Source organism: Drosophila obscura, unplaced genomic scaffold (genome assembly GCF_018151105.1).
Source record: "Drosophila obscura isolate BZ-5 IFL unplaced genomic scaffold, ASM1815110v1 contig_80, whole genome shotgun sequence".
In the NCBI taxonomy this organism is placed as follows: Eukaryota; Metazoa; Arthropoda; class Insecta; order Diptera; family Drosophilidae; genus Drosophila; species Drosophila obscura.
In genome coordinates this window covers 26764-38228 of record NW_024542873.1, presented here as the reverse complement: position 1 = coordinate 38228, position 11465 = coordinate 26764, and the positions used below count along the sequence as shown (strand labels likewise).

General features: G+C 45.9%; 1 protein-coding gene across 1 annotated transcript; it reads left to right on the top strand.

The window, feature by feature from the left end:
• The first annotated feature begins 1388 nt into the window (after nucleotides 1-1388).
• On the top strand, nucleotides 1389-1999 carry LOC121405199. Its single transcript, XM_041595794.1, has 3 exons — nucleotides 1389-1551; nucleotides 1665-1818; nucleotides 1945-1999. The coding sequence occupies exons 1-3, from the start codon at nucleotides 1402-1404 to the stop codon at nucleotides 1989-1991; spliced, it is 351 nt and encodes a 116-aa protein (XP_041451728.1). The 5' UTR covers nucleotides 1389-1401; the 3' UTR covers nucleotides 1992-1999.
• Nucleotides 2000-11465: the final 9466 nt, after the last annotated feature.

Here is an 11465-nt window from a genome sequence, read left to right as displayed (position 1 = left end):
TTAACATCAATGCGTAGTTATATACCTAGGGAGTTTGCAAGAAAGCCGAGGACATTGTTAGAGCTTCCTCACTGGAAAAGCACTGAATTTAGACAATTTTTATTGTATACTGGAATTGTAGCTCTTAAAGATACAATCCATGAGGAGCAGTACTATGTATTTTTGTTGTTACACTGTGCTTATAGACTGCTCTGCTCGCAGAAACAACGTGAACACAATGTTGAGAATGCTCAACAAATGTTAAATCTATTTGTTGAAAATTTTCCTCTTGTTTTTGGCGAAAGCAGTGTGTCTTACAATGTTCACGGCTTACTCCATGTAAGAGAGACTGTTAAACTAGTCGGAAACCCGATTTCAGGATCCTCTTACGCGTTTGAGAATTATTTGCAGACTCTTAAGTCCGAAAGCCGACGCATATCCTAGAACAAATTTATAGGAAAACAGAAGAAGAAAAGTATGTAGTTCCAGAAATGGAAGAAGTAAAGTTAGTAGGCAGGATTCTCAAAATTAATGACTGTACACTTAGCGATAGGAAGCCAGATAATTTTTGTTTTGTTGGAGATGAGGTTCCAGTACAAGTACAGTCATTTGAAGAGGAACTAGGAGAGATATATATAATAGGTAGGAAGTTAACAGATATTAGATGTTTTTTTGATGAGCCATTAAGGTCGACTAGCTTAGGTATATATTTAGTTAATTTAGAAACTCCTAGTCCCACTCAACGGTTTTCAGTAGGAGAATTTAAGAGAAAGGCCGTAGCATTGCCATATAAAGGAAAAATAGTTTTAGTTCCCTGTCTTCATTTTTCGTAGGTTTCATATTTTTTTAATGGAGGTGTTTAGTCCGTAGGCGTAATTTTTTTTACGAATCGGGCATATTTATTGCGTCGGCGCTTTAAATATCTTTGGAAGATTCACCTGCCATGGTTCGAAGCCAAAAAAAAAAAAAAGGGATTATTATTATTATTTATTTTATACCTTATTTTATCATTTTATTTTTATTTATAGAATGTCAGAACCCACAAACAAAATTAGACGTGTTGCATTTAATGACAATGGTAAGTTTGCATACCCTTTAAGCAATACCTCAGTTAATAAAATTTTTTTTACAGAGGAGCCATCACCCAATGATGAGGTGATATCCGTATTGAGAGGTAAGTTTCCAAATCAACACTGTTAAAAATTTGGAATGGTAAATAAACATATATTTTCATATTGAATGAAAAGTGGAACTTTTGATTCAATATGAAAAGATATGTTTATTTACCATTCCATATTTTTTATCAGTTTATTTATAAATTATACTTTTTCAAAATCATTTATTATTTAAATTTTTATATTTTTAGAAGAGATGAAGAAGCTGCGTGAACAAAATGCTGTGCTTATGAAAAAACTAGATGTAATGGCGGAGAAGCTCGCAGAAGCCACCGCCCTTATCAAAGTGAGCGTTAAGGTGGAGGAGGTCCCGGCTGCTATGAGCTTGCCAATAAAGTCGGAGGAGGAGCTCGATCGCTTTGAGGAGTCATTGACTCCTCAGATAAAAGATTTCTACGTAAGTACCATAAAAAAAAACTTCTTATTAAAATTATAATACCTTCTGCAAGAGCTTGCAAATTTTACATAGTCTCAAACGATTTATAAACATAATTTTTTACATATTTACAGATAAATAAAGTTCGGAAGATGCTGGAAAGCTGCACCCTCTCTAAGTGCCTGAAAAGTGTTGTAAATGAGAATACAATCAACACATACAATTTAGACGGCACTTGCGGCAAAAAGCGGCTAAAAAGCAGAGTTGGCCTGTATTCGATTCTCAAAGGTAAGACTAAATACATCATATATTACTTGTTAGCTTAAAATACCTTAAAATAATACATATTACCTTCAGATGTTCAAATTCCATAAAAATATAAAGAGAAAATATTTGTTTTTTATAAAATTTCAGAAGCATTGGACCAAATAAATCCAATAGACTGGCCGATAGACAAATAAGAAAGGCGATCCAAAATGTAAAAAATAACATAACAAAAAAGAATACCAGAAATAAATAAAAATAATATTGACACGTAAAATAAATATAATGATTTTTTAATGAAGTTTTTGTAAAAGAAAGTAACATGTGACTCTTTTCATGAAATTAAAAAAATGTCATCGATAAGCCATCGATAAGCCTAGGTGGCTTCCTATATGAAATTATCGATGACATTTTTTTAATTTCATGAAAATAGTCACATGTGACTTTCTGTAAGACATATTTTGAAAAGTCACTGGTGACTTCCCATAGGAAATATATTGAAGAGTCACGAGTGACTTCCCTATGGACATATATTGAAGAGTCACGAGTGACTTCCCCATGGACATATATTGAAAGTCACGGGTGACTTCCTATAGTACATAATTTGAAAAGTCACTGGTGACTTCCTATAGGACATGCTTTGAAGTTTCACGGGTGATTTCATATAGGACATTTTCAGAATTGTCCTATATGAAACCACAAGTGACATGTCACTTGTGATTTCACCTATGTCTTATACGTATACGTCAAGTCATGAAATCAAGGGTGAATTCGGTGAAAATGTCATATGAAGGTGTCACTGGTGAATTGGCGGACATCCCATACAAAATTCATATGGAGTTTCACTAGGGAGTCACCACAGGACAGGGACATTGTCACGAGTGATTCACCGAATGAATCACGAGTGACAAATGAATTTTGGTACTGCAGGGTAAAATAAAATCAGAGCCTCATATCAGTTTTACAAACCATGTATGTGGTACAATTGAAAAAAAAAAAATACACCAACAAAATATGATGTCTGACAACGGGAATCCAGGGCCAGATTAGCAGTTGCCTAGGGCCCCCTAGGGCTAACAGAAAATTTTTGTTGAAAAAACAATTTTGAGTTTTGTGAATGAATAAAAAATATAATAGCCACTAATAAACATACAAATTAAACAACATAAAAGTTTTTCTTTCAAATGAAAAAAGAAGTTAGCTGTCGTGAAAAAATAGAGGGCCCCAGATTGATGGTTGCCCAGGGCCCGGTTGAGGGTTGATCCGGCCCTGAATAGGTCGATTTTGGTTTTAAACTTTAAAATTTCAAGTTGTTATTTATTTGTACTGTGTGTATTTACATTGGGGACTCAGGCGAAAAGAGGTGGCAAAATTAAAAAATATTTTATCAACGCTTTGAATAAAATAAATGTACACATCTAGTAGAACATTTTCCAGAGCTTTAGCGAATCTAATTTTCAAGATAATTTTAGTTTAGGAGATAGCTCAGAGCGGCACTGAATGAATGGACGCCGATGGTGGAGAAGCTACTGTTGACAGCCATATCCTCGCTGCCCATTCCCCCACAGGTGCCATGCGGCACCCAGGAAGAGGAACAGCCATCAACAATTGCCCGTGGGCCTCGGTTCAAGACCAAGAAGCGGACGACACTTTTGGCGGGGACGGGCTTCTTCCAGAAGTCAGAGCGGCACTGAATGAGGACGCCGATGGTGGAGAGCTACTGTTGACAGCCATCCTCGCTGCCCATTCCCTCACAGGTGCCATGGGCACCCAGGAAGAGGAAGCCATCACAATGCCGGGGCCTCGGTTCAAGACCAAGAAGCGGATGACACGTTGGCGGGGAGGGCAAGTCTTCCAGAGAGCCAGCGCGGCACGATGAGACGCCGATGGTGGGGCACGTGACAGCCACACCTCGTGCCCTCCCCCACAGGTGCCATGGGACCCAGGAGAGGCAGCCACAACATGCCCGGGCGTTCAGACCAGAGCGGACGACACTTGCCGGGGCGGGCAGTCTTCCAGAAAGCTCAGCGCGGCACCGCGAGTGAACGACTCAGAGTGGGGCTTGGAGATGTTCAAGAAAATCCTGGTGAGAACAGTGCAGATATTCCTGTTCGTCGGGATGACCATTGCCCTGTGCATTCCGGATGTGGAATGCCCGTCGTTACGTGGCCAAGATCCATAAATTTTATGTGTATTGCATCGGCGGTGCAGCAGCGGCTGCAGCCTTCCCCACGTTTTTTCCTTGGCCGACAATTGGTTATGTCGAACAATATTTCTGGCACAGTTTTATACACGGCACAACACTATGTATTGGCCGGAATTTAATTTTTATTGATGAGCACAGGGCACTACAACACCGTGTGCAATTATTTAAGAATTTACGGCAATTATTTGCCTATTTTAATAATTTTAGCTCGGGAGGTCCATTGACATTAGAACTATGCCCATTCCCCCACAGGTGCCATGCGGCACCCAGACAGAGGAACCGCCATCGACAAGTTCCCGTGGGCCTCGGTTCAAGACCAAGAAGCGGACGACACGTTTGGCCGGGGGACGGGCAAAGTCTTCCAGAAAGCTCAGAGCGGCACTGAATGAATGGACGCCGATGGTGGAGAAGCTACTGTTGACAGCCATATCCTCGCTGCCCATTCCCTCACAGGTGCCATGCGGCACCCAGGAAGAGGAACAGCCATCAACAATTGCCCTTGGGCCTCGGCTCAAGACCAAGAAGCGGATGACACGTTTGGCCGGGGGACGGTCAAAGTCTTCCAGAAAGCTCAGAGCGGCACTGAATGAATGGACGCCGATGGTGGAGAAGCTACTGTTGACAGCCATATCCTCGCTGCCCATTCCCCCACAGGTGCCATGCGGCACCCAGGAAGAGGAACAGCCATCAACAATTGCCCGTGGGCCTCGGTTCAAGACCAAGAAGCGGACGACACTTTTGGCCGGGGGACGGGCAAAGTCTTCCAGAAAGCTCAGAGCGGCACCGCGAGTGAACGACTCAGAGTGGCTTGGAGATGTTCAAGAAAATCCTGGTGAGAACAGTGCAGGTATTCCTGTGCGTCGGTGTTTGTAGTGGGAGATCCTTGCCTGCTTGTCTCTTCCTTCAATTATCTTGGATCGTGGGATTTAGGTGCCCAAACCAAATCAAAAAGAAGATGTAAGAATTTTCGGAAATAATGCGCGTGCGCGTCGTTCTTTAGTCAAAGGTCTGATTTCAACTAACTACACATGATTAAGCTTAGATTTAATGAAGAGGCCGCTCCAAAAGCTTTCATGCGCGGGAAACCTGCAGCCTACGGGCTGCATCGGTGCCTACTTTGCGGCTTAAACATCCTCCCCCCCTTGCAATATAGTTGCAAAGGAAAATAGGAACGGGGAAGGGCCGCCTTTCGCTGTTCACCCGGTGTTGCAAGTGCCAGAGAGAGTCCACCCGAACACCGTGTTCTGCGCAACTGGGAAGCCGTCCGTGCTTGGGACCACTCCTGGCAGAATCACTTTTGGATAGACGTCGGCTCCTAGTACCAAGGAAATGGTACATGGCCGATGGAACTGAGCATCCGCCAGGTCCATGTTGGCGAAGTGCTCCTTTACGTGGTCTCCCAGGGGTCTCGTCGGTGTTCGTATCTGGAGCTGAGGCTCCACCGTCAGGACCACCTCTAGCCTGACATCGCTCTTCACCTTAGAAAGGATAAAGGTGGTGCAAGCACCTTCCGCACCAACGCGAGTGACGGAAAGCCCGAAGGCCGTTGCCAAGGATGCGTTGATGCGGCTGACTGGACTGCACGGATCAATTAGAGCGCCCACCTCGAACGTCTTGAGGCCCGTGTCGATCACAACCACTGCTGTTGGGAGGACGCTAGTGCTCCTGGACTGAAGGAGCGATGTCAGCGTCGTTGGAGGAGCAGCGGATCTGGAGCGCGATCTCGCTGTGGGCGAGCTTGCCTTCGGCCCAGTCGAGCGAGCCTTGGGACGTGGAGTCCGCTCTGATCCCCCTAGGTGGAGGAGAGTGTGGTGGTTCTTCCCGCAAACCCGGCACGTGTCGCCGCTTCGGCATGAGCTCCCTGAGTGTTGGTGGGCCAGGCAATTGTGGCAGTACTTATTAATGATCACTGCCCGTAAACGCTTTTCGGCACTTAGCGTGAGGAACCGCTGGCATTTGCGTAGAGCGTGGACTCCACGGCAGACCCTACAGCGAAAACAGTCCGATCCTCTGGGCTGGCTGCGCGTTAATGGACGACGACGAGGAGTCATGCTTGGAAAGAAAAGATGTGGAATATTAGTGGTTGGATCTTGTGCACCGGCCAACAAACAACACATTAGCTAATTGGATACTTGGACGTGGACATTGCTCTCTACAGGAAGAAGGATCAGCTTTGCTACTGGCCGCTTAATGGTCCCCACGGATAGTTAAAACATCGACCACGCGGACCATGCCATCGACCCCGGGATAGGTTCGTTCAATCCTTCCTAGGCGCCATTCACTTAGCTGCAGGTTATCTTCCTTTACGACAACCATATCGCCTGTTTGGAGGTTTCGAGTTGGAAGTTGCCACTTATTTCGTTTGTGCAACTCTTTCAGATATTCTTCCTTCCAACGGAAACAGAACTGCTGATTAAGGGCCTTTAGACGCTGCCATCGGTTGATGATGGACTCTGCGTTCTCTTTTATTTCTGGCTCCGCAATTGAAACCAGCGGGCCGCCAATCAAAAAGTGGCCTGGACTTAGGGCTAGAAGGTCAGTTGGATCTTCTGACATAGGGGAAATGGGCCGCGATTTCAAGCACGCTTCGATTTTGGAAAGGAGGGTCGACAGTTCTTCGAAAGTATACTTCCATGTTGAGGTAGACTTGTAGAAAAGCGTCTTGAAACTTTTCACACCCGCTTCCCACAGGCCGCCCATGTGAGGTGCGCTTGGAGGGTTAAAGCGCCACGTAAGGTGCTGCTGCGGATATGCTGCAAGAACACATGCTCTGGTGGCGACCAGGAAATCGTGGGAAAGGGCTTTTTCAGCTCCGACAAACGTCTTCCCATTATCAGAACACATTTTCTGAGGGCAACCTCGCCTTGCTACGAACCGATTAAACCGATTGTGAGATCAGAGGTTGCTTCCAAATGGATCGCCTTCGTGCTGAAGCACACGAAGACACACACATACCCTTTGGTGATGCGGCAAGCTCGACCTGCGTACGTCTTGATCTCGAATGGTCCAGCGAAGTCGACACCTGTACGAGTGAATGGACGAGAGAACGTTGTCCTCTCTTCGGGCAAGTCTCCCATAAGCTGGGTTTGCAACTTTCTGCGATGGACCACACAGACCTTACAGGAGTTTATCGTTGTTTTGACTAAGGTCCGTAGTTTCGGAACCCAATATTTGGATCGGATGAGCCGCATCACTAATTGGTTCCCCCCATGCAGTGCGATGCGATGAGTGAACTGAACGAGGAGACGTGTAAATGCACTTGAATACGGGAGAATGATCGGGTGCTTCTCATCATAGCTTAGGGACTCCGATGTTCTCACACGACCGCATGCTCTTATGAACCCGTGTTGGTCGATAAATGGATTTAAGTTAATGATGCAGCTAGACGTAGGAAGAGGTTGCTTATTTAGCAAGTGCCGGAATTCGTTGGAATATTCTAAGCGCTGAGTATGGATGATCATACGCTCTTATGTATCGGATAGCTCGTTGCTACTGAGCTCGTCTGGAAATTGGGTGTCCGGCTTCTGACACCGCTTGAGGAATCTAAAAACAGTAGACAGGACTCTCAGGGCCTTTCCGACTCTGAGAAGCGGGCTAGAAAACTGGAATCTGGTGGTGACTGAGACAGGTTGCACTTGACAGGACGTTGTTCTACGTCTGTCTCTTGCAGAGGTTCGACTGGGATGGGCCATTGGTCTGGGCTCAACTGCAACCATTCTGGCCCGTGCCACCATAGATCGCTGCTAGACAAGTCTGCTCGCTAAGTCAGCCGGATTGTGCTCCGATCTTACGTGAGACCATTTCCCCGGGCTGACGGACTGCGTGATCTTAGTCACTCGGTTAGCCACAAACGTTGTCCATTTGCATGGTGGCTTGTTCAGCCAAGCTAACACGATGGTGGAGTCTGTCCAATAATAGCACTCGTAGCTATCAATGGACAGTTGAGGAAGGAGCGACGAGGACAGCTCAGCAAGAAGTACCGCCCCGCATAGTTCCAAACGAGGTAAGGACACGGTCTTCACAGGAGCTACCCTGGTTTTCGCTGTGAGTGATGGACAGAGACCTCTCGGTCACGTTCTACACGAACGTAGATTGCGGCACCAAAAGCACGTTGGGATGCATCACAGAACCCGTGGACTGCAGTTTTGCCCTGGGGTGATACTGTACCCACCTTGGTATCTGAATGTCGCGGAGAGCGGGATAGCTGAGAAAAAAGCCTCGCCACCATTGGAGGAGGTCTGTTGGCAAAGAGTCATCCCATCCGAGCTCTTTAAGCCAGATTTCCTGCATAAAGATTTTTGCTCGGACTACAAACGGAGCCAGCCATCCCGCTGGGTCGAATAATTTCGCTATTTGGGAGAGGACCTCCCTTTTCGTGTATGAGGAACCTAGGTCTACCTCGGATGGTTTAAAAAAGAATTCGTCACTCTGAGCTTGCCACCGGATACCTAATGTTTTTGCAGAGCTGGAATCCTCCATTTCAAGGAAATCGGCGCACATAAATGGTCCGTAGGAATGTCCTGAAGGACTTGCTTCAGTTAGAAGCCCACTTCCTCAACGGAAACCCGGCACTACTAGAGCGGAGCGAAGCTTTTTGATCGCTGCAATGGCCGTCTGCTTTGTGTGCGCGCCAGCAAGCACATCGTCAACATACATGGAATCGGATATGATGTCGCTTGCCAGTGGGTATATCTCCCGCACATCTTGAGCAAGTTTCTTGAGCACGCGAATAGCTAAGTATGGTGCGCAATTCACACCGAAAGTGACGGTTGTAAGCTCATAGTCCCCGAGCTCGCCCTCTTTGTTCCGGAAAAGGATTCTTTGGAACCTTGTCTGCGTTGGCTCCTAGGGTGATTTGCCTATACATCTTTGTGATGTCAGCATTAAAAACGAATTGGAAGAAACGCCATTTCAGTATCTGAATGGTCAGATCTGATTGGAGAACCGGTCCTGGATGTAGGATGTCGTTAAGACTCTTGCCATTTGAAGATGGACTGGAGGCGTTAAACACTACCCGTAACTTTGTAGTGGTGCTGTCTGGTTTAAGGACAGAATGATGGGGCAGATAGAAGTTGTCAGAGTCATTGCTGGGAGGTACTCGTCGCATGTGACCTAAGTCTGCATACTCCTGGAGGACACTGTCGTACTGCTCTTTTAAAGGTGGGTTCCGTTGTAAACGGCCTTCATTTTTGAGGAACTGAGCCAGCGCGATTGATCTTGAATGGCCTAAGTTGACACACTCAGGATTTCGAAAGGGTAATGACACCATATATCTGCCACTTGAATCTCTACGAATAGTTTGAAATGAAATTGTCTTCACAGACGGAATCAGAAGACTCTTCTGCCATCACGGCTGGAAGATCCTCCACCTTCCAAAACTTCGTTAGAAGTTTTTCTTAAACGCTGTTCTGTGCTGACCTCTACCCTTTGAACAAAAAAAGAAATTTAGGGGCAGAGTTGACTCAGCTACTGGTCCTGTGAGGATCCATCCAAATATGGTCTCCTGACCGAGTAACGAGCCGCAAATGTTGGGTTGGGAGCCACCTAGTAAAATTGATGGAAGGATATCTGCACCTAAGAGCACATCTATCTGCGAGCTCTTATAGAAAGAAGGGTCAGCAAGAGGAATGTTTGGCAGGTCCTTTACAAAACCTTGAGGAACTGGGTACGAGGGTAAGGTGCCTGCCACATTTGGGAGTACGTAGGCCGAGGTTTCTATGTGGATCCTCGGTTTTGATGGTGAGCCTATTTGGAAGTGGCATATCTTCTGGGGCCTGGCTGAAATTGCTTGGCTCAAGCCCGTGACTTGAACCTGAACTGGTTGGAAAGGAAGCTTGATGATTCTGAACAGACGTTCGGAAATGAACGTTGCTTCCGATCCAGAATCGATCAATGCACGTGCTTTAAAACTGCCGCCCAAGTGGCATATGTTTATCATAGCCGTGCCTAGCAAAACACCCTGTGTGTTCGCTGTGTAGTAGCTTTGGACATTGGAGGATGAAGCGGACTTGAATTGGGTTTGGAATGGAAGGAACTGTTGCAGAGGGCTCTGGATGTGGGTTACCACGGTGCAAAAGCGTGTGGTGGCGACGTTTGCACGTAAAACAATTATGTTGACTCGTGCAATCTTTGATTTGGTGCCCTCTAGTGAAGCAGTTCATACACAACCTTTGTTGCTTTATGTAGTTGAGCAGACATTTTGAGAAAGCGTGGACACTGACGCACATGATGGTTTTCTTTCGAGCAAAGGTTGCATGTGCGCGTTTTGACGCTGACCTTTGCCTCAAAGGATTTGACCTTTTTCGAGGTTTTTCTCCCTTTTATCGTGCCGGGAAAGCACTTGCATGGAGGTATTCGCGTTTTCCATCGCTTCGAGTGACAAATATCGCTCACTCAGGAATTTATTCATGGCTGGCCATGACGGAATTTCGCTTTTGCTGGGAAGAGATTGCTCCCAAAGCGACAAGGTCACTTGAGGCGATTTTGAGGAAACGAGGAATACCAGCACTCCATCAGCAAAACGGTTATCAATGGGAAACGTCCCGAAGTGTTCAAGGGCCGTGAGACATCCTTGATAGCACCTTGGAGCTCCTTTAAAGCAGCTCCCGATTCATTTTGGATAGGGAAAAGCTGAACAGGATCCTAAGCTGGCTATTAACACTCTTCGTTCTTTCTCTTCTTTAAACCGTATTCACTTGCACTTTTCTTTGGAATTTTTTTACACACAACACAGACCTCTACCCAATTTAATGAACTTTTGGAAGATTTCATTACTTAGCTGGTTTTGGTTCTCAAGAGCTAGCTGGGGCGAGCGGATTGGGGGGAGGATTCTCCTTGATCTTCTTGAAGATCCACAAAAAGGATAAATCCGGCTCGAAAGGACCAATGTTTGTAGTGGGAGATACTTGCCTGCTTGTCTCTTCCTTCAATTATCTTGGATCGTGGGATTTAGGTGCCCAAACCAAATCAAAAAGAAGATGTAAGAATTTTCGAAAATAATGCGCGTGCGCGTCGTTCTTTAGTCAAAGGTCTGATTTCAACTAACTACACATGATTAAGTTTAGATCTAATGAGCAATGAAGAGGCCGCTCCAAAAGATTTCATGCTTCGGGAGCATGAGCTTGCAGCCTATGGGCTGCATCGGTGCCTACTTTGCGGCTTAAACAGTCGGGGATGACCATTGCCTGTGCATTCCGTGCACGTAATTCTGGGCATCGCGCTGGACCTCAAGCTGTGCTGGGCCAAAGACCATCCCGACATTGGCCTATTGGGGGAGGGCAGAAATTGCTAATCCCTCAGTCATTTCAGGAAATCATGCTGATCTGGACACATCACTTCCAGTGCTTGGCTTGAATGCGCTATTCTTTTTCGCCTCTTCTTCTTCTGTCGCCGAGCATCACATAACATGGCTCAACTTCAACCGATTAGATGTCGGACAACGCGTTGCTTCCTTGCAGCGAATTTA

What these genes read in the sequence shown, in the direction of transcription:
- LOC121405199 (XM_041595794.1), top strand. Translation starts at nt 1,402, where the DNA reads ATGGCGGAGAAGCTCGCAGAAGCCACCGCCCTTATCAAAGTGAGCGTT. An exon ending in CTCAGATAAAAGATTTCTAC is followed by an intron (nt 1,552 to 1,664) that starts GTAAGTACCATA and finishes ACATATTTACAG; the next exon opens with ATAAATAAAGTTCGGAAGAT. An exon ending in CCTGTATTCGATTCTCAAAG is followed by an intron (nt 1,819 to 1,944) that starts GTAAGACTAAAT and finishes ATAAAATTTCAG; the next exon opens with AAGCATTGGACCAAATAAAT.